The sequence below is a fragment of the Parasteatoda tepidariorum genome, chromosome 1 (genome assembly GCF_043381705.1).
Source record: "Parasteatoda tepidariorum isolate YZ-2023 chromosome 1, CAS_Ptep_4.0, whole genome shotgun sequence".
In the NCBI taxonomy this organism is placed as follows: domain Eukaryota; kingdom Metazoa; phylum Arthropoda; class Arachnida; order Araneae; family Theridiidae; genus Parasteatoda; species Parasteatoda tepidariorum.
The window spans coordinates 64,906,711-64,934,298 of NC_092204.1; the positions used below are offsets into that span (position 1 = coordinate 64,906,711).

The 27,588-nt window shown below is 25.7% G+C and overlaps 2 protein-coding genes across 18 annotated transcripts in view; one reads left to right on the top strand and one right to left on the bottom strand.

Annotated features, from left to right (window-relative positions):
• Positions 1–1,841: 1,841 nt before the first annotated feature.
• Positions 1,842–14,437, bottom strand: LOC107448103 (FSHD region gene 1). The gene is made up of 8 exons (XM_016063209.3): positions 14,121–14,437; positions 11,840–11,919; positions 9,618–9,743; positions 5,834–6,003; positions 3,980–4,087; positions 3,321–3,412; positions 3,131–3,241; positions 1,842–1,983 (listed from the first exon to the last, which is right to left on the bottom strand). Exons 1-8 carry the CDS (start codon positions 14,177–14,179, stop codon positions 1,947–1,949), a joined length of 783 nt encoding a protein of 260 aa, XP_015918695.1. The 5' UTR covers positions 14,180–14,437; the 3' UTR covers positions 1,842–1,946.
• The window catches only part of LOC107448102 (protein polybromo), a 65,708-nt gene continuing 52,490 nt past the window's right edge, over positions 14,371–27,588 (top strand). For 9 of the 17 annotated variants that reach the window (XM_016063200.3, XM_016063208.3, XM_016063204.3 and 6 more), the window contains exons 1-7: positions 14,529–14,785; positions 18,668–18,778; positions 18,857–18,954; positions 20,515–20,662; positions 23,486–23,605; positions 25,557–25,682; positions 26,396–26,563. In XM_016063200.3, the coding sequence (XP_015918686.2) occupies positions 18,689–18,778; positions 18,857–18,954; positions 20,515–20,662; positions 23,486–23,605; positions 25,557–25,682; positions 26,396–26,563 (750 nt within the window). In that variant the 5' untranslated portion in view covers positions 14,529–14,785; positions 18,668–18,688. Of the gene's footprint in view, positions 14,813–14,986; positions 15,033–18,667; positions 18,779–18,856; positions 18,955–20,514; positions 20,663–23,485; positions 23,606–25,556; positions 25,683–26,395; positions 26,564–27,588 lie in introns of those variants that run through there. The other 8 variants (XM_016063201.3, XM_071181475.1, XM_071181481.1 and 5 more) reach the window with 5 other exon arrangements.

Genomic DNA, 27,588 nt, shown 5'->3' on the forward strand with positions numbered 1-27,588 from the left:
TAATTTTTTCCCAAGTAACAGTTTAAATTTTTTTTTTCTTATATAGTATTTACATAGAATTTTTTTTTCTTCACATTTAAGGTGCGCTTAAATTTTATATGATTATTTCATTTTCCTAACTTCCATACTCGTGCCAAACACCGAATTTTTAAACCTTAATAAATAAACATTCCTATCAAATTAATCAAAAAATTCATTTTTGAGTTTCATGCTTAACATTTTACACTAATAAGTAAAATTGAATGATGTAGTTGATCATAAAAAAAAACTTCATTTGTCTTAAGAAATATGAAGATGGTAATGAAAATATACATGTTTCCAACATCCAAAAATAGGCACCCATTTTCAAGGCTGGTCAGGAATGAGAAAAACAAAAGTGATTTGAAACAGAAAACCTAAAAATGCCAAAGAAAAATAGAGATGAAAAACAAAGCTAGAAAAAACAATGGAAATGAAAAAGAGAATGATAATTTTAATTATTAAAACTGGCTTGAGTAACTTTATTAAAAATAAATATTTTTAAAAATATTTTATCAATTTTTTAGCCATTTAAAGATTTTCTCTCTCTATTTTCACAAAGAGAAAAAAAAAACTCTCATTTTTTTTATTATAATATCTCCAATTAAAATCAGATGTTTTATATTTGATTTTTAAAAATCACATCTGTTTCAAGCTGTGACCTGGTGCTCTATATTTATTCACTTAAACATCTATGTTGAAAGAAGTGATCTTTAGAAAATAACTACTATCAGAAATTCTGAAATGATTGAGAAATATTTAATGATAGAAAATATTGCCTCAAATGAATGAATGTTTGACAATGAATTTTATTTTTAAATTTCTCAGAATTAATTTCTTTTTTGAAAAACAGAAAAGTAATAATACAAAGAAGACACACAAAATGAAACATGTAAAAAAAATCATATATATGCACTCATATTAACTTTATAATGAATAGATTTCAAAATGTCAACTCAAATTTATATAACTATGACTAATTAAAATAATGGTAAGAAAAATTACTAAAATATTGACATTTATTCAAAAAATTTCCAACATAATATTCCAACAGATAAATTAGTCATTTAAAACTATATATTTACACTCGAATTAAAATAGTGGTATCTAAAAGTTGTAAACATTAACTTAGTTATATAAACGACTCATTAATTTACTTAAATTTATATTTATTTTTTGCAGGTTGTGTTTTGAGTGTGTTTTGCAGATAAAAGGGGAAAATTAAAAGGCAAAGATATAAGTAGCTAGTTAAAATCATTATATATAGTCAGTTATTTATGGTTTGATGAATAAAGATATTAAAACACAATATAGTACATGAAAACTCTTTAAAAAATTACAAATAGTGAGTGAAAATTCTCTTTAATTTAATGATATATTGAACAGTTTATTTAGTATGGAAAATAACAGCTTTGAGTTATTAACATCAATGATGGAGTCAATGGGTATTTTTAGCAACTGCTAAATTATAGAGCTCAGAATTAAAACTGTCAAGTAAAAAAAAAAAGTATTCAACAGCAAATCAAGTTTTTAACAGCATGGAAAGAACTTTAACTTACTGTTGACATAGTTAAATGTTTTTTTAGACAAAGTTTTAAGTAAGTAATATTAATTGAATAAGTCACCAATTTGAAAATCATAAAATAACTGTTTGTTTAAAGAAACTTAAAAGTAAAAAGTAATAATAGGTATTTTTCACAGCTACAACAACCATTTTTTCTTTTAGTTTTGTTTATAGCCATTTAAATTTTTTTATTTTCTTCATTTTTGTGATAATTAATGAAGATTGTGAGTTTTTAGTGAGTAATCAGCATAAAAGTTAATTACATTTCAAATAAGATTTTTAATTTATAAAATAAATAGTAAAAATATAGATGAAAACAAAAGAAATTTTACACATATTTAGATGCTTGTTCATAAACAGAATTTTATTTACAAAACTTGTCAGACTTCATTTTGGCTCTCCTATAAGAAAGTGAAAAGAAAAAAAAACAATTAAATATTTTTAAAAAGACTTCATATTTAAGATTAAAATTAAGATTAAATTATGAAACAAAAAATAATTAAAAATTTGCAATAAGAAATAATTTTAATTTATACAATGTATGGGATTGTTCAAATATTATGCAAGAATATTCTTGGCAATTTTGGACTTCCTCCTCGTCTTGAAAAATTAGCAATTCACAAACTTCCTTCCATGCTTGCATGAGAAAGTTGCTATAACTCCCATCCTGATTTTTGCTTCAATTTCGACTATAATTATCCAATTTGAAGATTAAATTTAAATAAAAAGATGCAACTATGTATTGAACGAAGTTTATGTTTTAATCTTTCTTAGAAAATCCTTAGTCGAATATTCTTTAGCAATCTTTTGTGTTTAAATTTCTTTGAAGAAATTCTTTTCAAATTTTTTCTTTCTCAGAATTTAACTTCTATACTAAATTCGAAATTTTTTAATGCATAATTTTTGTGCTTCCTTTTTTTAATTTTTATTTTTCAGAAAATTTTGAAAATAACGGGATTTTAATGTCTTATATAAGCATTGCTCACATCCCTCCTCTTTCTTGTCAGTAAAAATAATCAAATCTCAAAACTCCTCCCCTCATTAGATGCTTGCATAACATTTGAACGCCTCCTAGATATTTATATAAAACTATATATATAACTATATAACTTCTCCTTAATATAAATGAATATAGAAAAATTTACATTTATTAATGTAATAAAATAGACTTGGACATACTTAATTCAGTATAAAAATTATTTAATTTAAATGTGTTTAACACTTCTTTTTCCATAATAAGTTTAATATTGTTTGTATAATCAAATATCTAATTAATGAAATATATGTGTTTGCTAATGACGTGTTGCATATTTTTGTTGGATGTGCTAAATTTGAGTTAATTTATAAAATTTTATTTTCAAAAATTTATTACTGCTGCTCTTTTTTAATAAAAGGTTGAAGATAACTCATAGGAAGAGCTTTTTCAACAATATAAAAAATTAGTAAGCGTCCATTACAACAAATATAGCAGAAGAAGAAATAAGTGGAGCATCAAAATCAATAAATTTAATCAAAATTTAAAATATGTTCTCAAATAAAGCATATTACCTATCTAAAAGAACTTCATGAAGATTTCCTTCATGTTTAGCTTTTTTTACTGTTCCTCTATCTTCAGCATTAATTCTCAATTTTCTGTCTTGGAAGCTTTGGAATTTTTTTCTGTAAAAACAACAAACGAATTAAGTTAATGGGTAGAGAACAGTGAATTATATGAGTTCAGTATAATTTAAAATCTTACACATAATTCAGTTCACAAGATTTCACAGAACCTTTTTCTTCTTCAGGTATATCATCTTTATTACTTTTTTCTTTCTGAGCATTACTTCTTATCTGACAATAAGAAAAAAGGAAATTTAATAAATATAATACTTTATTTTAATAATTTTAAAATAAATGCTACAAAAATATTGTAATACAATAATATTTGAACACAAATTTAAAGCAAGGCAGTAAACAGTTGCTCTAGAAAAGATGTTCATTATTCAGTATTATCATTATTTTCAGTTATTGTTGCTAGCTAGTTAACCTAGCTTTTTGCTAGCTTTCTATTACTAAATGTCAATAAATTCAATAATTTTAATGAGTCATTACTTGCAATGTCCTCAAAACTTAATATAGTATCAAGTATCAGTCACTTTTAATAACATTTGAAAAAAATATGGTTCAAGTAATTTTTAGAGAACCACACATTTTTTTTATGAGTAGTGCACATGACTTTTTCTAATAATCAATTAACAAATTCTTAGAAACTTATTATAAAAATTTTAATAAAAATGTTTCATACTTGAAAAATACTATATTTTATTTGAAAGATGGTTTATAATTTTCGAAAAAATTATAATCCAAATAAATGTTAACAAAAAAATAAATTTTGTATCCACAAATAAATCAAATTACCTTTAACATTTCATTAGCTTCAGCTGTTTTTGATACTGCAACAATGTCACAACCTTCGTCATCAACAGACATAAAACGATTTGTAGCAGATAAAAGAGCTAGCTTGTCCTGTAATTTTAAAAATATAAATATAAAACAATATATTTATATGATTAAAAAAATATCCTTAAATGATTATAACAATTATGTATTGCTGATAGATTGAATTAAATAAAAATTAAGAAATACTTTAAAAAACTTCAATAATCTATCAAGCTTAATACTTTATTTTACTTCTATTTGAAATATATATATATATATATATATATATATATATAAAAGNTTTCTTTTTCAACACATTGATAAAATTTTGCTTGCTTCACAGAATGATACGGAATTCACACTTGGTTTAAAATATAGTGACATCTTGATTTGCTAAAACTCCTGTGATACAAATTTGAAATATATAATTATATATATATATATATTTTAAATAGAAGTAAAATAAAGTATTAAGCTTGAATAAAATAATTAGTAAAGTAAAGTAAGTAAAATAAACAAATAACAAATACAGGATTGGCCACAAAAATTAATAGGTATATAAAATAAATAGCCCAGATGAGAAAATATATAAGCTGTAACCAGTAGATAAAATAGTGCACATGGCAGTCATTGTATCATTGATCACCTGGTGTTAGATTGCTAGATTTTTGTTTATACAAATAATTGCAAGTAATGAAATGAGTTATCAATTAATATACCATGTTTCTAATTTTTGAGTAATCTACATTTGCTTTACTCAGCATTTCGTAATAATTTTTCAATTATATTTTGCATTTAAATTTATTGAATTGAGTTATAAAATCTACCTTTTGCTATCATTTAGAAATTGCCCATAAAAAATATCTTCATTAAGTCTTCAACAGACTATATTTCGTGTTACTTAAGTTTTAGATAATATATTAATAATATGAAACATTAACATATTATATTAATACTGTTTAGAGCTAATCCACATAAGAGAATATTTTTACTAGCAAAACTTATTAGAATTTGTGTCAATTAATAAAGTTAAGAATTTCTATCAAATGATTACCCTATTATTGTAGGATGACCATTAACTAAGACAACGGAAAAACCAATAAAGATGATACTTATCCTTTAATATTAAAAAAAAAAGAAGCTCATTTAGACATGAGTCACACAAACTCATTTTTAAACCACATAGGTTTGCCTTTACATTTCCAACTAACTCTCCTCTTTTATGCAAAAATAGTTCTAACAGCTTAATTACAGAGGGAGCGACAGCTATTGGCCTTTGTTGGTTTTCTCATGCAGAGGTTGTTTCGTTTATCACATTATTATGCATTAAAACTTATGTATACTATACAATAAAAATATGCAGAATATGGATTAAATTTGAAAGCTGTTACACAAAACTGTAAACTATCAAAACTGTAAGCTATTTAAAACAATCAAGAAAATAATTAAACTTGAAATAAAAAAATAATCAACTCAGGTAAAAAAATGTAATGATTATGCTTTCAGTAACTTAATTAAAAGCAACAACTTTTTCGAATTCAGAACTTAAATATTTTAATATTCTTATCTTTGATATTCAAGTTATATAACCCATAACTAGATAAATCTTTCTTAAAACTAGTTTCATTGATTTTATAAAAATTGAAAAAAAAAAATTCTTCAAACTTGATTCAAGGTCAGTTTTAAACCTGATTCATTGCTTTTCTTAAACAAAATAACCTTCAAAGTTTTAACTTAAAAAGTGTAAAATTATATCTAAATTTTAAGATCATAAAATTTAAAAACACAATGCAGAAAATGATAAAAAATTTTTGTAAGTAATAATCCACTTACATCTTGAAAAATTGGTTCCCATTGTTCCATAGATCCAATAGCATCAGATCTTCCATATATTTGCCCATCCATACCTACCCTTAAATATTTGTTGTAACCAGACTTCAAAGCTATTTTGGTATCAGAAAGTGCTATAGCTGTGAGAACTTCTTCTGGATCTGGACCCGTACCTGTTAAAAAATAGCAGGATTTGATTATGCCTCTAAATAAAGAATATCAAAACTAAAGTACAACCATAACTGTCAGTTGTCAGTCAAGGTAGCCATGGAGATAAAGACTTCATAATTTCAAGACCAACTACATGATAACAGCATTAGCAATATTGTGCACCTTATGCCCCTATTTCCCATGGAAGCAGATACCCATCAATCAGAAGCTGAGTAGGCTTTAAGCTGCCCTAGGTTAGAACCTCAGTCCTTTACAGCTTAGTTAGGTCTGAAAATGACAACCTGCACATAGCAAGTTAACAAATAACAAAGGGGAACTTATATTTAAAAAAAAAAAAAAAAAAAAAAAAAAACAGTCACTTTCTCCTATCGCTACATTTTTTTAAAAATCCTCTCATGATAAAAGTACATTGATGCAGGAAATCAGAATTTTCATTAAAATGCCCAATGTCTCCATTCAAAATTTTGATCCTTCAGAATCCATCAATATGTGATGGAAAGATTCATGTGGAATTCATGTGTTTTTTAACAATTTACATTTTACAAGGTTGTAATATATACATTAAATAAATTTAAAAAAAAAATTCAAAATAAAAAGTAATATTTTTAAAAACCACGTTTTAGTAGTGGAGAATAATAATTAAGAAAAAAATTGAAAAACGAAAAACGTGGGGCGCATGAAATACATAACAGTAATGTTATATTAGTGTGTGTATGTGTGCTCTTGAGAATATGTGTATGTATATCAGTAATTGTAATTGTATCTGAATGTGGATGTGGAATATGCTTTTGTATATGCATATGTATGTGGATGTATATGTGGCTGTGCATGTGTATGAGTAAGAAAATGTGTATATGTATGTGTATATGTACTGTTATGTATTTCATGCGCCCCACGTTTTTCGTTTTTCAATTTTTTTCTTAATTATTATTCTCCACTACTAAAACGTGGTTTTTAAAAATATTACTTTTTATTTTGAATTTTTTTATTTTAAACTATGATTTTTTTAATTTTTAATTTTTATTTTATATTTTTAAAAAATTATTATTTTTTAATTATTATTCTTCACTACAAAAAACGTGGTTTTTAAAAATATATATTTTTATTTAGATTATTTTTCTTAGTCAAGAGTAGTCAAGACTACTACAAGACCACTACTAAAGTAATAGAGCTTTTATTTTAAATTAGGTAAAAACAATACCTTTATGACTTTCAATAGTTTTATGCTGATGACAACCAAAACAATCTGAAAAGGAATGAGGAAAAACTGGATCCTACCACGTGATTTTTCAGCCAATAAAAATACTCCGACAACAAAAATCTTTTCACCTGACACGTAATAATTTGATATAATGGAATCGACAAAAAAAGAAAATCTCGCAAAATATTTTTTTTTTAAATTTTAATTTTATTTTACTTTGCATGTCTTTTTTCTCTTCATTTTCATGCATTGTCATCCAATTCTGAACTGTGTGCTAAATTTGAAGTTTGTAGCTAGTCGGGAAGTTAGTTTAAAATCGATTACAAAATTCCACCCGGACAGACATACACGAAGGCAAGTTTATATAAACGTGGTAAAATATAATTTAATGCAAAAAAAAAAAAATAGTTTCAAAAAGCGGCTATTAAATGAAAAAGACCTATTAATAATGATTACCGACTAGTTAAGTTTAAGAGAAAGGTTGTTACCAGATTGTTAGAGTATACTTCGATGCCATTGTGGCTCCATATTGAATATATGCAACAACAAATATCTCCTGTTTGAGGACAGTTTCTCATTTATGAAAGGGTAAATTTCTCGTTTCCAAAAAATTTTATATAAATAAAAATCTAACAAATAAACTTTAAGTTTAATTTAAAGAATGTAAAAACACATCTCTCTCAAGACCCACTAATATTCCTTTATGGAATTATGTGTATTAGGAAAGATATAAATCTTCACATAGCAATCAATTAAACTCACAAATTTGGGCAATTTCAAAAACATCAAAGAGTTAGAAAACCTAGTAAGTGTTTTTTTTTATTTATTTATTTTATATATTTATTTTTTGTTAAAGTAATGACTCAAAAGTATTATATACCTGCCACCATGAAAGAAAAAAATATCCTGATCTCAAAATAAAATTAAATGTAATATGCTTCTTAAATATCAATTTAACTATTTATCTTTCTACGTATTTATTCTAGTAATTACATTAAGGCACTTAAATTAGTTATGAATTTTAAGAAAATGAACTTACATTTATTAAACACAAAACTTTATAAAGAAACTAGTGAAATTCAATGAAATTTGAAAAACATTAGATTTTTAAGAAGTGTATCTAGAAAACAAATACTTTTCTTAAAAGTTTGTACAGAAAGTGTGTCTTAAATAATTTAATATTTTTATACAGGATCAATTTATATTTTAAAAATGAAGAATTAAAAAGGAAGAATAATGAGTGAAATATTTTTTAAAAAATAATATTTCAGGATGATTAACAGTACAAATTAATTGTATAGCAAATTAATAAAGCAATATCAGAATTTGATTTTTGAAAAACCTGACAAGTGTTAGGTTTTTAAAGAAATTATATGTATGTATACATATTTTGTTTTCATTTTTTTATTACGTATAATAGTATTTATAATACAAATAGTGCAAAAAGCATATAAATATTTTATTCCCTAACTTAATCCTAAAGAGTGTTAGAAATAATTCATCTTAAATATTGCCTTAAAATATACGAATGAAATGGTCTTCCACAGTTTATTACAAATGTTCATAGTAGCAGACATAATTATTTGTAGCTGTTGATAGATAGTTTTAAAATTGCTTTTTTTTTAAAAGAAAAAGATTGCATCAAATTTACTAAAAAAATTAATAGGTAGATGTTTAATTACAAAAAATACATAGTATAGTCTTCAAATTACAAAAATAAATTTTACCAAAATTAAGAGATTATTTACAAATATAAACTGAACAAAAAAAAATGTCAGAAATTTGGTAGATTGAGGAAATTATTGGTAAATCAGTTACAGTCAGTAAAATTTATTTCAAGTTAAAAAAGAAAAAAATTATCAAAAACTTTCCAGAATTTTGTAGTAAAAACAAAAACTTATAAAAATTACAGAAAGCCAATAGTGGAAATGTATTATTTTAATTTACAAGAATGAAATTCTCATAATGTAAGATTACACATTTCCATATTTTTCCATCTTTCGTCCATGTGAATGAAAAGTAATAAAAATAAAGCTCCATGTATGTCAAATAAATATGCAAATAACTCATCAGAAAAACATTGACCACACAAATTATCTAGGTGATTTTTGCCAAGCATAATTTATGTTTTAAATTCAAAATTTTTTATTGTTTGTAACAAATTGCTTACAAATGAAGTAAAAATAAATAACTTTTTAAAAATTTTTAATCTTGACATTATTGAAATTTTTACAATAGCAAATAATCATTCTTCTGCTAAAAATTGAAAAAGTATATTTAAAAAATTTGAAAGCCTATATGACAAAATTAAAACTTAAAAAAAAAAAAAAAAAATTAAGGAGGTGTACAAACTCTTGAATATATATCTAAAGACAACAAAAACAATAAGTCAAAATATAAAATGTAATGTTTTACCAGGTGTATGAGGACCACCAAGTACGAATTGCCCATTATTTAAAGCTTTTACATAACAGTGAGGCTGAAATTCTATAGCAACAGGGCCAGATATTTCTTTGATGTTACTGATACACCACCATCCATCTATTCAATAAATAATCACAGTAGTTATGATCTAATTGTAAATAAATATTATCAATAAAATAACATAAAATTTAATGTAACAAAAATATGTTGTTCATTTTAAAAAAGATTAGTTTGATAAAGAAGCTGGCTTCAAATATATATAGCATGGAAAAAAACATCTTTTTTTAAAAAAATATTAATGATATTTTCATTTGTATTTCAAATACACAAGACAACATAGTTTTAATATGATAATATATCTCATACTACAATAGAAATTTATGCAATTATAATTCAACCAAAATAAAGATGTGCAATGCTCAAAGGACAAACACGTTTAAAAGACAGATCCCTGTTTCAGTTCTCTCATCAGAAACTATTATGAGTGCAAAGATGAAGAATGAAGAGAAATAAGTTATTTTACCACCAACAAAAATATAATAATAGTAAAAATATACAGTTTATTTGTTGAAAAATTAATATTAATTTTTTTACTAAGAAATAAATTAATTATAAAATTGATAACAATTAAATAACAACCATTAGTTTAGAGTGAAACAGCTTTTAAAGAAATTATGATTTGCTAAAGGTATATTGCACTAAAATCTTAATCCCTATGGCAGAATTTTTTTTGGGGTTTCTGTGACAAATCTCTCCAGCATTAATATCTTTCTGAAAGATACTTTTAATAATAACAAATATATATGTTACTAATTTAAAGTAACAAAAACATAAACTTCAAAAAAAAAATTTCGGAAGAAATAATATAATTTTTAAAATTTTATATATAATATTTTTTATTCCATTATTATGAGCTATATTCTTGCATTTTGTAGGGAGAAAACACATTAATTATTTTCTTTTTCTTTGTTTGTAAGTCATCATCAAACTTAAAAACAAATTAAAAATAGCGAAATCCATAGCAGTAACTAACGAAAAAAAAAAAAAGAAGATTGATGGCAAAATCCCATAAAATCAAACTCTTTAAAAAAAAAAGGGGGGGTTACAAATGCTTGCTTTCATTTCAAAACTTAGTTGTTGTAATAAATAATATTAGATTAAAAATATCGGATTTTAGAAACTACGTGGAAATCAATAGCAATAACTGCCAAAAAAAAAAAAAAAAAANAAAAAAAAAAAAAAAAAAAAAAAAAAAAATAGAACGAATATTTCTGCTGAAAAGAAAACCAAACTCTTTACTTCATTATTCTCAAATAAAAATATAAAAATTACAAGCCTTTTTTTCCCACTCCGATGCGCAAGAATGGCATATAATTTAGAATATAATTCTGAAAAGAAGATAGAAGCTTTCGAAAATTTCTGCAGAAAAGAAAACCAAAATTTTTTACTTCCCAAATGAAAAATCTTACTGCAAGAACTCAGTAACATTTTACGACAATGTCGCCGTGTCGCCACAGGGATCTCAATAAGAATAACAAATATGAATGTTACCAGAATTCACATAAAGCATTTTTGTCTTAAATATAAACATTTAAGAAAGATTGAAATCTATGTATAAGGAAAAAGGTTGAACATTTGGGCTTTGTGAACGAATGATAGATGCTGTGTATAATTTTATTTATAATCTTAAAGTTAGATGAATTATTATATTATCTGACAATAGATTTAGATAAAATAAAGTAGTTTTAAAAATATTGACACATGCATAGAATGTATTTTTTTAATTGAAAAAAAAAAGAATAAAGAGATTAAAGCAAACAGTTTGTAAATACTAGATAATACAATAACCACAATTGCATCTTGTTTTCTTCTTATTTTTACTGTAGAAAAAAAAAGAAAGAAAGAAAGGAAAGAAAAAAGAAAGAATTAAAAAGAGCCCTTTTTTAAATTTTAATTTTATCATGAAGAATGGATATGCTCATCAAAGGAATTCACAAGTACAAATGCCTCCTATATGATACATGAACTAATGGCATTCATTATAATATTATTATTTACTTTATATAAATAATATATGATGCATCACAATCCAGTTACTTACTTTAAGCTTCAAAACTATTTAGGATCATTAGTAAACTAATTATTAATAAATAAAATAGTATTAAAAAATTCATTATTTTTAATAAATCTAATGAAAAAATTCTCCAAATTACCATGCTGCACAAGGTCATCATCAACCTTTTCTGTTTCTGCTTCAAGCTTTCTCTTTTTTTCATGTTTTGTTTTGTGCTTTCTAAAAAACATGAAACAAAGAATAATTAAAATGTTTTTTAACAAATCTAAGTTAAATAAAAATCTATTTTAGAATCCTTGTAATAAATAAATTTTAGACAATTTTCTAGGAAAAGTATTGTTTACATACAAATATATATTAGCGAGGTTTGTATTGACATATGTTCACCAGTTTAAAAATTACAGCCATTATAAATTCAATTAGTTTTCTCGTAAGTACTTTGTAACAATGAAAGTAGATGGGTTTCTTACAGATCACATCAAGTATATTTTTGTATTAGTACTATACAACCCTCCAATTAAAATTTAAAAAAAATAAGCTAAGTTTAAAATATTTTAAATTATAACTTTTTAAATAACAAATCATACAGAGCATTAAAAGCATCAAGATTAAAAAATGAATAACAATTAAAAAATGTCCAAGACATCTGCAGGACGCCTCCTCAGCAATGCGAAGTTAATAAAGTATTTGTCGTGCGATAGTGTGTAAAAGCATAAAGATTAAAAAATGAATAACGATTAAAAAATGTCAAAGACATCTGTAATACGTCTCCTCAGAAATGCAAAGTTAATAAAGTATTTGTTGCGCAATAGTGTGTAAATTGATGGAAACAAACTCTTTTCATCACATTGTTAAAATTTTAAACATAACAATGTTTAATTATAAGATCATTTTTTGTGTCTTTCTCATAAATTCAAATCAAATAATTTATCAACTCAACATGTATAAAAAGATTTCAAGATAATTAAAAATAAATTTGAATTTAATATTTGAAAAATAATCATAAAATTTTATAATAAATTTAATAAACAATAAAATTTTCTTGATGAGTAATAAGTTCCGCAGTGGACTGATTCATGACAATGAATGGGTGAGTGACTATCTTGATAAGGGACTGAGGATAAATTTTATTAAAAACTGTTCTACCATAATGTGCTCTACTTCATTTGCAGATTGTCTAGATACCATCTTCTCGATATAGATCAAAATTATTGCGTTTGGCAGGTCTTCAGATTAACCTCAGGGTGATTCCCAGACTGTTGTCAATAGCCCATTAAAAAGTTCTAGTTCTACATAAATGAGGTACAAAGTACTACTACTAGGCCGGGATAGCCTGGTTGGTAGGGCACTGAGCCCATGTCCAAGAGTTCGATCCCGTAGACTCTCCATGTAGTAAATGGTGACTGATGCATGTTAAATCTGTAGAGTTGCAAAGTCCTCCATGTGCCCATAACAAATCGAAACCTCTGGGGGTACTGATGCAGAAGTTTTCTTGTCTTCTAGATTGGTTAAAAAATACAAGGCTACGGAGTTGAACATTAGTAATCGAAAACTCAAAATTGGGTAGGCTGTTCAACGACGGATATAAAATAAAGTACCTACTACTACTATTTCTGATGAGTAATACATAAATACAATCTTACATATGTATTATAATACATCAATTGGTCTAATTAAAAATGGAAATAATTTTAATTAAATTCAGCTGAATTATATTTCATATTTGTTTAATTTGTTAATAATTCCATATTTTTTTCATTATTCAGATAAAATATTTTATATTTGGTCAAACTGAATATTTCATTTAAAGTGCGAATCCTGAATATTTGTTGTATTCTTAAAGAATATTAATGTTTTTATAAATAATAGTAATACGCTTATTTGTTTTTAAACATTTTTCCAATTTAGTGTATTAGCAATGTATTTATCAACTAGAGCAAAATTTTTCCGAATTGTAATAAAGTGCAGGCTGCTTATTAAAATCAAATTCATTTTGAGAACATCTGATATTAATGAAGTAGCTGATTCTATAAATTTGTGTTTCTACATTTAAAAAAAAAGAAAAAGCTGACTTATAACAACATTTTTTTTCTCAAAATTCTGATCCCACACTCTTTGTTTGATAAAATAACTAATTGAATCTTTCCTTTCAAAAGATGTAAACATTGAAAAAAAAAAATTAACAAACTACAATCAATAAATTACAGATGTTTGGTATTCAAACCTTTGACCATCACAAAGATTGCCAACATGTAAACACATTGATGAAAAAAGGAATTTGATCACATAAATATAAAATAACGACAGTAAGAAGTGAGAAATATCACTCAGATAGAAAAAACTTTGATTATTTTAAACAATGTTAAGTAGTAAAATTTACACTTATTTTAAATAATAAAAAACAAATATCGTATTATTACATTTTTTTATCAGTTTTCAAACGCAATTTTCCACCTTTAACTTTTGAATAATCACTCATAATGTATTTCAAAGGTTTCCAAACAAATTCGCGGTTCCAAGTGCGACGAGCGCTTAGCGTTAGTTTCAATTGTTTATTTACGAAAATTAAAATCTTAAAATGAATCAAAATGTGTTGCCAAATCTTAACTTATCCTTCTGCAAATTTTGACTATTTTGGCACTAATGATCCTTATATAAATAAAAGCAAATATAAATCTGGCATTTTCACTCCATGCTATTATTCGATTACAAACGTGTAGATATACTCTAATTTGGTGTGTTTTTTTCTTGCCAAAGTTGCTAAATTTTGTAGATATCGCCAAAGATAGCAACTTTCTCACTTAACAACACTATCGAAAAGTGAGCATTTGGCGTTATTTAAGGACTTGGCGTTTGAATATTATTGGTATCTGTTCTCTCCCTAAAGAGAGAAATCTCCACCCGCGTCTAATGTTTTTATTTTTATAATTTTTTTGCATTACAATTGCAAATTTGTTTGTTTTGTGAGATGTGTAGTTATTTGTTAAATTAGAAACCGTAAAATAATATTGAAATTTATATTAAAATAGCATTATTTTTAAACTAGTGTATTAGTTAATTTATTCTTTCAAGTAATTATTTTGTGGTAATCATATTTGTAAATTTCTTTCATGTATGATTATTAATATTTCTTGTGATCGTACTCTTTATGTAAACACTTGTGGCTTTTTTTATTATTAGCCAAACTTTTTTGTTACATTTGATGAGGCTAAATGTTTTTTTATTGTCTCTTAAAGTTATTTTAACAATAACAGTTAGGAACAGCTCGTTTGCAATGAGATCCCAAAGACTGAAACAGTGTACCGGCTGACTAGAATTTGTGTTGTGTAAAAGTAATTTAGAAAATGCTTAAAAATATCGCATTTATGATATGTTTAGATTAATTATTATATATAATTATTAATTAATCTGCCATATTTCATTCAAATTAACATATTATTGATTTTACTTTTTAAGATGTGTTAAATTTGTGCCTGTATTCGAGCTAATGATGATTTTAATAATGCAACGAGTAATTACGTTAATGGATAAAGCAGTATTGCTTTGAACACAAAACCTTTTAATTTAAACTTTTCCCATATTTTTTTTTTCTTACACTTTTTGGAAAAATTTTAATTACATTTTTTATTATTAAAACCTTTCAAGTTTCGATTTTTCAATAGTGTCAAACAAAATTGTTTGGAAACTAAACCATATTTTCAATAAATGTTGATACTCTTTATTCCATTATCTTTTCATTATAAAGCATTATCTATACATTATTATCTATTCATTATTGTCAAATTTAATTTTTGGGGAAAAAAAGTTTGGAAATTGTTAAATAATAATGCATATTTTGACCAAAATCTAAAAAAATCTAATAGAAGTTGAATTTCAAAATTTCATTGTTATAACAATAACTTGGCCAATGATGTTCAAAGTAAATAAGAGTGACATTTATTATAAATTTTGTTTTAATAGGTAAATTTTTAGATTTATTGAAATAAGATTATTAATTTTTTTGATAAATCAGTCCTTGTCAATTTGTTGGACAAAATCTTTTGTTTTATTTACATATTAATTATTAAACTTCATAATTGTGAAAATTAAAAAACTTTATCAACCAGCAATTGGTTAAGTTGGAACTCAGAATAAATTAGTTCTACTTCATTACAGGGTTCGCCAAGTGGGCCCACTTTGAAAAAACCCGCCCGGGTTTTATTGGGCGGGCCCACCTTGAAAAAACCCACTTGGAACGATAAGTGGGTTTTTTCAACAAAAAATTTTTTTTTTTACTAAAACTTATTGTTTTGCATTTACTTTTATATAATTTATAGTGCAGCATAAATTTGTCAAGATTTATATGATTAAGTTTTTAATATTAGTAAAGTAAAAGAAACTGGAATCTTCATGTAATTTTATAGTAGGTATCTACTATTGAAAACTTCAAGTGGGTTTTTTCAAAAAGTAATATTTTAATGATATTAAATCAAATAAAAATTTAAATAATATACTCTGAAAAGATCAATTTTTCAAATATAGTTGCATGCTTTATATATTAATAAACAGGTTATTATTATTAATTCATATGTTTAAAAAAATTGAAAAGAAATTTTTTTTTCTTTTTTTACCAAGTGATACATTAACAAATTTAAACAGTTTTATTTTCTGGCTTTAAAAAAAAAAACTAAAACTTTTTATAAGAGAACTTTTTAAAATTATTTATCTAAAAATGAAATCATTTTCCTAGGGTTAATTATTTGAAAACAAATGGGACAAGTAACTGATACTCTTTATAATTATACGTAGTTTTAATTTCACTTTCTATTAACCTTATTATAAAAACATGTAAGACCATTAAATATTTATTTCAGTTTTTTATTTAACTCAAGTCAGATGAAATTTTAGTTTTTACTGATTATAAATATTTACAGATTATAATTTTATAATAGGTAATATCCATATGTTTAATAAATATAGTAAATAAATGTGTGTGAAAACAAAAAGATTAATAAACTTGTTCCTTTTATATTACTGCATTTATATTTTATAATTCTTAATTTAAAAAATTATGAAACATAATGCACTTAACAATAAAGAAGATTCAAATAGGTAGTGATAATGCGTTATTTAAACTTAATATAAAATACATATAACCAGGGTTCCCCAAGTGGGCCCACTTTGAAAAAACCCACTTGGTGTTTTTTTACAAATTGGTTTTTTTAAATTTGATTCAAAAAGAAGTAGCTCCTAATACTATCATTGGACACATCGTTGAAGTTAACAAATATTTTAGAAATGTGCATCAAGCACATGGATGGGCAAATGAAAAAAACTGCTTGATGACCCAATGACACTAGGTGGAATTCATATTATGAGCACGTAAAAACTTTTGCCAATAATTACCATAAATATGAAGAGATTGTTCTTGAACATCAAAATGAATCTAATAATAATATGTCAAAAATATTAAATAATGTTGGGCTTTACCAATAAACTATCAATTGGGAAAAACAGATATCAATTGTTTCTTAAGCTTTAAAAAAGCTTCAATCAGAAAACATTTCAATTTCAGAAGCTGTTGAAATATGAATTAACTTACTATCGTGTGATGAATTAGAACCCCATAAACATTTTGTAAAAAGATTCAATCAGGCTGTTCAGCCACATCATTTATTAGCATATGCGTCCTGGATCCCGAAACAAGGGGACAATTTTTAAATGATGAACAAGACCAATTAGCAGAAAACTGTCTTTCTAAGCATCATCCAGAATTTCTGCCACGTGTTATGGCATTCAAAATTTCCGATCCTGAATACTTTCCAAAATCAATGATGCTTGAGTGCAAAAAATAGTGGAAAATTATGGCAAAAAAAAAAAAAATAAATAAATAAATAAATAAATAAAATTCCTAGCTTCCACAAAATTTCTGTCAATTCTTTTTTATTTGAACTCAGCACCAGCATCCTCTGTCTCTATCGAAAGACACTTTTCAAGTTTCGGTTTGGTGCAGAGTAAACTTCGAAATAGATTAGGAATAGATAAAGCTACAAAACTCGTAAAAGTGTATCACCATCTAAGAGAGAAATGTAGACCCTTTGAATCTGTTGTATGATAATAATAATAAAGGAAAAAATTGGACCTTTTTTTTTAAGTTAACTCTTAACATCTGCTGACAATTTTTAACTATTTGGAGAAAGTTTATCACAATTAAAAAACAGTTAAAAATTAAAATATTACTTTTAAGATTTTTTAAATATTATTTTTAAGATTTCATTTGAATACAATTTATTTTGTTTCTTTTAATCATGTTTAAAAATATTGAAAGCAAACAAAAAAAAATTTATTAAGTGATACATTAAACAACAATAAACAAATTTAAAGTTTTATTATCTGATTTTAAAAAAATGAGCTATAACTTTTTATATATGCTTTTTTATAATTTTAAGATTAATTTGTTTTTTGAAACTATAAAGTTAAAATGCATATATTTATCTAAATATTTGAAAAAAGGGACAAGTAACTGATACTCTTTATAATTATACATAATTTTAATTTCACTTTCTATTAATCGTATTATAAAAACATTGAAGACCATTAAATATTTATTCCAGTTTAATTTTATTACAGGTAAAAGTCAGATGAAATTTTAGTGTTTACTTATACAACACTATTTAATAAATAAAAATATTTTCACAGTAAAATTTATGAGCACTAAATGAAAAAACCCAATTTTCCCCGGGTTTTTTCAAATAAAACCCAATTTTCCCCGGGTTTTTTCAATAAAACCCAGGTGGGTTGGGTTTTTTCAAAAATCCCCGGGTTTTTTCAAACCCTGCTTCATTATATAGTTTAGTGATATTTTTTTCATATTTTAAATTTTATTGAATATTAACTCTAATGATTTTACTCTGTTGTTTACTATAAGATAAAAGTTTATTAATAACTGAAGAAAAAAGATTAATTACAATATGTCTTCCTTTTCCAGTTGGAGACTTAAACGTAAAACATGCCAAAACGAAAAAAGTCATCCATAATTTCAGAAGATAGCAAAGATGGCAGCGAGTGCTCAAAGAAAAGGAAAGGTTTACTAGAGCCTGTAAGTGAAAGCTGAATCTGTAATTTTGTTATTTTTTTTCTATTATTCTTTAGAAAATAATAATTATGTTTGTTTCAGGCTGAAATTTGTCAAGAACTTTATGATACTATCAGAAGTTATAAAATGGATGATGGTCGTATGCTTTGTGAATCTTTTGTCAGAGCTCCAAATCGAAGGTTCTTATCTTTTTATTTTAAAGTTTGCTGTTTATAATAGCTTTAATGCTTCATGTATTTTGTAATTTTTTGATATGCCTATTAAAAATGATTATGGTTTTAGAAAGCTTAGATTGTGAACTCTGCCAAAAATGTTGAGTGTGATATGTTATTGCTTACAACTTTGGTAGTAATTAACATTAGGGGTGCACAAGCTGCGGCCTGGGTCCTTGGTCTTGCATCAAAAAAATGATATTACCGATTTTCAATATACCTGGAGGAAAAAATGCTGAAATCATACGTTTAATAAACATACAAAGGTTATGTCCCAAAAAGTCTTTCACAAAATGATTTTTTTTAAAATTAAGTTTTTTTAAAACTAAATGGTTCAAAACTTGAAGAAATAATTTATATATGCAATAAAAATAACCCAACCTTAATTTTTTCTCTGCGAAAGCTAAAAACTTGCTAAAGTTCCTTTAAGGGAGACAAAGTGTGCAACAGTTCTGATGTTTTTTAATTTGAAAATGTTATGCGAATACTTTGTAAACATTATATGTGATATGCATTATTTTATTTTGAAGATCAATTGATATCACTTTTGCTTTTAAGAAAAGTAAGTTAATATCAGTTGTTAGAGTTGTATCCTTTGAAAGCTAAAGAATTTTTTTTATTCCTGCAGCACCCCTATGTTTTATCATTTGCATAGAAATTTTTATCATTTTGTAATTTTTATATAATTTTTTCTCCTTTAAAAAAATTAAAATATGTAGTAACAATTTTTAACTATCGATATTTGTTTTTGTAACTATATAAAGTTTGTATTTGTTTATAAGAAAATAGATGCTGTGTATCCTGGATTTCTATGATGATTCAGAAGATAGAATAAAAATATTAATTAAAACTATATTAAACTTATTTGATCTAAAATAAAAAATAATTATTATTAAGTTACTAATTTAGAGTTAAACAATTTCAGTTGCAGAATTCAATATTAATTACACAAATTCTAAATTTTATGCTAATTTTGTTTTTCTTACTTCTAATGAAAAATAACTGCACATAACTTAACAATATTAAGTGTTCGTATTTTAGCATGTTAAAGTATGTCTTTCTGGTAAACTTGTTAAACCAGTTGTAAGCAATAAATTAAGGCAAGAATCGAAAATTTTTGCACTACTGTATTCCTTTTCTACTGATACTTAATGTTTTTAATTTTTATACATTGTTTTTTAGAATTAGAAATCTGAAATTTTTATTAAAATAAATATAAAAACTATATTTTTTTAGCATAACGTATAAAAAACTCTTAAATCCAATTTTTAGTGATAGAAACACAGTTATTCTACTTTCTTTTTGTTTTATGATATGCTGGTCCGTAAAAAATTTGATACAGGCTCTTAGAAATTTCTAAAACCCTGGTTTAAGTCTTTTCTAATTCTTTAACTGCTTCGTACTTAATAATCCCAGAACCTAGTAATGGGATAAACTAAAGTTATTTAAAAGCTCTCCAGCAGCTGTACATTTGTTAAAATTAACATACTTTACTTCTAATGATTACTTCTTATTATAATTTTTCAGGAGTTTAGCAGATTATTATGACATAGTAACAACTCCCATAGATTTGATGAAAATTCAACAGAAGCTAAAAACTGATGAATATCTTGATGTTCAGCAATTTACAAATGACATTGAGTTGATGGTGAATAATGCTAAAAGTTATTATAAGGTTTGCTTTTTTATATTACTATATGTAAAATTCACTTAAATTAATTTTTTACCATTTTGAAAATCTCAAACAGTAGAAATATTTTTTAGAATTTAATTAAAAAATATCATTGTTACCTAATGTTTAAGTAAAAAAAAATTTGCATTCCCATTTTCCATAAATTTATTAGATATAAATTTTAATTTTTGTACAGCTTAGCAACAGAAAGAAATTCCAAAACTTTACCATTTATTTAAGTTGTCCTGAAAATATCGTGTTATTTACCTCTTTTCAGATAATGATCAAACATAATTATTACAAGCTCTAATTTAACTATTTAGTAAAGATAAATACAGTCGAACCTTATTAATGCCAAATTGGTGGAACTATTATAATAATTTTATGTTAAGCAAATTTCATTTCATCTGATAAATCATGAAAACGATTTATTATGTACTATTAATACATACTATGTACTATATTAATGTGCCGGCCGAGCGGTTAGCATGCCTGACTGCGGAGCCAGTGGCTGTGGGTTCGAATCCCGCTCTGGGCGTGGATGTTTCTTTCTGTCTCTTTGTGTTCTATGTCCTTTCACCTTTGTGTGTGTGAATGTGACCCGCCCTATAAATGGGTTTGTAGTTGTGTGACGTGGGCGATGCTGCTCCACCGCCGTGGCTTCGCCACTGGTGCCCACTGGGTAATGAGAAGAGGGTAGCAGTTCTGGCACATTCTGAGGCCAATGGACAATAGTTCCAAGTGCCCGCCATTAAAAAACAAAAAAACAAACTATATTGATGTTTATGTAAACCATGCTATTATGTGTCAAACAAATTAAAATAACCTTAAAAGATTTAATTACTTTATTTCACTATTTTATTTTAACTATTTTATTTATTTACCCATCTGCCACTTCTTACAGAGGCAGAAAACAGAAATGCCTTTCTTCAAAATGAATTAATTGGCAATTTATTGATATTCTTCTTATCTCTGCTCTGTTTCCTCTCATATTAATCAATAATCAGCTTAAAAATTTGAGGTTAAATGATTTATTACATACTATTAATACATATTATGTACTATATTAATGTTTATGTAAACCATGCTATTATGTATCAAACAAATTAAACCAAGCTTAAAAAACTTAATTACTTTATTTTACTATTTTATTTTAACTATTTTATTTATTTACCCATCTGCCACTTCTTACAGATGCAGAAAACAGAAATGCCTTTCCTCAAAATGAATTAATTGGCAATTTATTGATATTCTTCTTATCTCTGCTCTGTTTCCTTTCATGTTAATCAATAATCAGCTTGAAAATTTGATGTTAAATCTGTAAAGTACGTTATTAATTGATTACTGACTCACGGGACCAAACATGTGTTTCATGTAAACCGATATTTCAGGTTAAGCAACTTCACATCAATGAGGTTCGACAGTTTCAATCGTAGTAATTTAACGAGATTTTGGTTCTAATGAAAGCATTTTATTAAATTATTGATTTAATGTTAAAAAGCTTTGAAAAGTCTTGTGATTACAAACATAACTTGAATTCGGTAGTGAAATTTTAAAAAATTTTTGGAGACAAATTTTATTAAAGCTGTCAGAAAAAAAAGTATTTTGACTGTTTATGAATATGTATTTCATTTCAACAGCATTTAAAAATAAATTTTGGTTTGAAAGTCGCAAAGTTGAATTGTAAATTATAAACAAAGCTCACTCATTTTCTTTTTCATTGTAAGACAGAAACAATACAGGATAATTTTAAAACCTTTTTTAGTTAATTTTTGTGTAATACAATTTTTATTTTTTGGTAATTTCAATTATTCGATTGCCTGTGTCCCTAATTTTCTTCTAAAAAACAAGTACTATGACTAATTATTTTAAATCAAAAGATATCATGGCATTTTTCTGGTTACAAATTGTTCTGTATTAATGGCATGGAATTGTGCAAAACTTGAGAGCTATCTTAAATATATTTTTTGTGGAAAATGCTAATAACACAAACTTTTCTTTTTATGTTAACATTGAGAGCTAGCAGCCTTCATTAAACATTTTATGAAATGCTACTTTTATTTAAAAATTTTATTTTTAATATTATTCTTGTATTTATATTTTATTGGCAGAAATTAATTTTTTTTAGAATTAATTAGTTTTCTTAATTAGTTTTCTTAATGCATTATTTACAGAAATTAGTTTTCTTAATGCATTAAATTTACTTAAATTCTAAACTGTATATTTTTAGTCCAAAATCCTTTCTCATTTTATAAACTGTTATTTACATATTCAAAAATCTGTCTTAAAACTAAATTATGCTAATTATTTGATAATTTTTCATTTAAAAATTTTTTTTTATCTGTTGATATGTGTTTAAACACATATATTGGAGCAATATAATAATTTGATATTTGTGATATATTTTTCTTTTCCATATTTTCTTGTTCTATAAATGATTTGAATAATTTTGATTATTTACTCACTTAAAGATAAATTTATAGATATATCTGTTTTTTCTAAGTTTTTACTTTAATTTGCTTATTATTTAATTTGATTTCAAGTTTTAAGATTTTTCTCTTAAAAGATGTAGGTATATTGTTTTAAAATATATAATTTCAATTTGCATTTATACCAATGAATGAAATAAATGTGCAGTTTATCTAATATTATCAGCATCATAATTCATTGTATAATTGTTAGTGCAAAAGTTTTTAACTCAAACTGTAATAATAAAGTTTTAAAAGAAATGCTAAAGTTTTTCTTATTTAAAAAAATTTTTTTTTAAACAATTATACTTAATATTCACAGTTGAGAAATTAATTCACGAATTTTGCTCTTTTTCAGAAAAGTTCTCAAGAATATAAGGATGCCTGTGAACTGTGGGAAGTATATTTAGATGCAAAAAGTGACATTTTAAATGCAGAATCTAAGAAGGAGGACGACAAGTCAAGTGAAATTGAAGATGTAAGTTAATGATAAATATTATGACTTATTCAGTGTTGTTATAAATTTCTTGTTTATTATCTGATTTTGATAGTTTTATTTGTAAATTTAATGCTGTTATAATAAGTTTCTATTAGTTGAAAAGTACTAACAGCACTTTTGAATTGGCATTGATTAAGGAATGTGAGTATTGTTTTTTTTTTTTTTTTCCGCAGTAGCATGATGGCAATGAAAATTTTACCTATTCATAGCTTTGAAACACAATCTTCAAAACAATTAATTTTAATATTGCAAATTATATTTTTTAAATCGTATATAATTTTAGAAAGAAGTTATCCTAATATTACTTAAAAAAAAGTTCTTTAAAGAGCTATTTACTATTAAAAAAGAGAGAGATTTACTGTTAAAAAACTTAACAACAATAGGTCGGCTGGTCCCGACTGTATACCATCTGAGCTATTAAAAACTGATGAACCAGAACTTCTTAACGCCATCTATAATATTATGGTTAAAATTTGGGATATGGAGAAATTGCCCATTGAATGGGAAGAAGGCTCCATTTGTCCCATATTTAAGAAAGGAGACCAACTTGAATGTCGTAACTATAGGGGCATTACACTCCTCAATGCGGCAAATAAAATTTTCTCCAATTTGCTTTTTGCAAGACTTCGCCCCTTTACCGACAAAATAATTGGAGACTACCAATGTGGTTTTAGATCACAAAGATCTACTATAGATCAAATTCACACCCTAAAACAAATTTTAGAAAAAACTAATGAATATAATATCAAAACTTTTCATTTATTTATAGACTTTAAAGCTGCTTACGACAGCATAAAGAGAGATAAACTACTGGAAGCGATTGGCAAATTTGGGATCCCAACTAAACTCATTAACTTAACCAGAGCTACACTAAGTAATGTAAGATGCAGGGTTAAAATTCAAAATCAATTATCGAAACTATTTTCAACAGAGAGGGGCCTGCACCAGGGGGATACCCTCGCCTGTCTAATCTTTAATCTAGCTCTGGAGAAATGTATCAGAGATAGTGGATTAGACCAAAAAGGCGCCCTTTTGAATAGATCAGTTCAATTACTGGCATATGCCGATGACATCGATGTCATAGGAAGGTCTGAGAGAGCTGTGAGAGAGGCCTTTCTGGCTCTTGAAACTTCTGCCACAAATATGGTTCTTACCATCAATGAAGATAAAACTAAATTTATGGAATCTTCAGCCACAACTGTAAATCATGATCCTTTATTCATAAATGGTTACACCTTTGAAAAGGTTAATGAATTCAAATACCTTGGAACAATGATCAATGACCAAAACAGCATAAAAACAGATGTAGACAACAGAATTAAAATGGCAAACAAGTGTTTCTTTGGACTACGAAAGCAATTAAGATCAAGCCTAATCAGTCGAAAAATTAAAATTTATAAGACTCTTATTCTACCTGTATTGCTCTATGCAAGTGAATCATGAACACTAAACGCAGACACTCAGCGTACTCTTGGTGTTTTTGAAACGAAAATCCTTAGAAATATTTTTGGCAGGAAAGAGGCTGTTGGCGAATCAGATACAACTTTGAATTATATAGACTGTAGGGATCTCGAGCTAGAGGAAGACCTCCTACTAAATGGTTGGATGACACTGCTAAAGATCTAAAAGTATTAAAGATAAACAACTGGAAAAAAATCGTCATGGGCAGGAGGCGTTGGAGGCTACGTGTGGTTGAGGCAGCCAAGGCCTGTAAGGGGCTGTCGTGCTGAAAAAGAAGAATCTAAATTTTGCAATTTGTTGTATAATTTAAACCATTAAAAAAAATCATAAGTCTTATTATTTAATAGCATGAGACAAAATTTAATACATCCATAGCTTTTCATTACATTGAATTTGTCTGTTCAAAATTCTCTTCTTTTATTAACTAATAAGACTTTAAAAAAAAGAAATTTTTTAAATTGTATTTTAGGACAGAGGAAGTGAATGTAGTGAAGAAGACTCAGTTTATGAAGAGTTATTTACTACAGTTATGACTGCTGCGGATATGGAAGGACGCTCCTTAAGTACTATGTTCCAGTTGTTACCTTCAAGAACTGTAAGTTATGATTGGTGTTATTTTGAATATTTTACTGAACTCTATTTTATTTTCATCTGTGCGGTAACACCTTCAGCTGATTTTTTTATTTTAAATTTTGCTTTCATTTAAATAAACTTACTCACTTTGTTTAAAAAAATCATTACAGGTGTTCATAAAGACATTTATGAAAGTCCTGCAAATCAGAAAATTTATAATTCAAAACATTTCAGTATTCGCAACTCTTGTTTTACTTTTACCATACAAAAGTTTTTACAAAATGCATTTTATAATTGCTTATTTAATAATAACAAGTGTAACATATTATATTAAACCTTGAAAAAAAACTTGTCCAAAGAAGCTGAAAATATGTTTATATTATTTGTTACATTGAATAATTAATTTTTTAATTTTAATGGCAAGGAGTACCAAGCTGAGTTTGAAGTTTAATATTCTAATGTTAATTTGAGGGACAAGTTATATTTTTTTACCCACCTTTTAATTGAATTTACTGGAAAAAGAAATAACTATTTATTGCTAATAATCTTATCAATTCACACCTTTTCTTTCTATATGGACATTAACAGTAAGTATGCCATAAATTTTATGCTTTATCAGCATATCCATGTTGTTTTAAAATTGCAGTTTTCTTTAAGTAGCAGTTTTTCTTCAATTTTGAGATATTTATCTAAATAAATCTTACAAAATTTCTTAAAATTGCATTTTGTCTGTAGTTATATCCGGAATATTATAAAGTAATCCAAGATCCGGTTGATTTGAAGATGATAGCACAGAGGATCCAAAACAATGATTATAGAAGTCTATGTGAGATGGAAAAGGATTTGCTCCAGATGATAAAAAATGCCAAGAACTTCAATGAACCTGGCTCTCAAATTTACAAGGTGCTTTTTTTAAGGATTAATTCTACTTTACATATTTTAGTTTTTCTAATAGAATGTTTTGATTACTGCTGAGTAAAATTTTTACATTTTGTTAGTATGGGGCAATCTATGTAAATGAAATATTAAGCATATTATATGTAAGAAATAGTGGCAATTTCCATAAAGACGCACAATTTGCTATCCTTTACTTTTTATTTATTATCTTAAGGAAAATACTTTAGGAAAAGATTTTCCCTGTAAGGAGTTTGGACGGTTAGTCAGAAATTATTCAAACAATCGCAATCTGGAAAAAGCCACATGTTTCTGTGTGTCTCTACTTAGATACTGGGATTTAGAAAGGGGATTATTTGTAAGCTTTTTATTGATGTAAGTGAACATCATTCCAAAGGAAAAATTTAAGGATATTTATTTGTCCATATCATGGTGCCATATTAATTGCTGGAAACTTTTGGGAATGCTTATAATGATAATTACTTCCTAGAATGAGTGTCTACTAACTCTGAAAAATTGGAATAGTGAATATTTATTATTCTTTGTGAATGAATAATAAAATTATGTATCTATTTTAAGATATCTATTATCTATTTTAAACAATGATGTAATAGGCAAAGAGATATATGTGGCATTCCGTATTGCACAATATATATAAATGTGTGATATATATATGTGTTTCCCCATGGCAGAATCATGGCGACATTGTCGCAGAACGTTAACGAGTTGTTGCAGAAAGATTTTCTTTTGGGAAGTTACAAAGTTTAGTTATTTTTTTGCAGAAATTTTCGAAGGATTATCTTTTCTTCAGAATTATATTCAAAAGATGCCTTTCTCGTGCATCGGAGTGGAAAAAAATGCTTGAGATTTTTCTATTCTCCTTTGATAATAATGAAAAATAAAGAATAATAATGTCAACAATTTGGTTTTCTTTTCAGCAAAAATTTTCGTTCTAATATTTTTTATGCAGTCGTTACTATTTATTTTCATATAGTTTTTAAGATCCGATATTATTTATTACATCAACCGAATCA

Excerpts from the sequence above, each read along its gene's own strand:
- LOC107448103 (XM_016063209.3), bottom strand. The coding sequence starts at position 14,179 with ATGAGTGATTATTCAAAAGTTAAAGGTGGAAAATTGCGTTTGAAAACT. Across the intron at positions 4,088-5,833 it reads GGGAACCAATTTTTCAAGAT|GACAAGCTAGCTCTTTTATC; the intron begins GTAAGTGGATTA and ends TTAAAATTACAG. Across the intron at positions 3,242-3,320 it reads TCTTGTGAACTGAATTATGT|AAAAAAATTCCAAAGCTTCC; the intron begins GTAAGATTTTAA and ends TTGTTTTTACAG.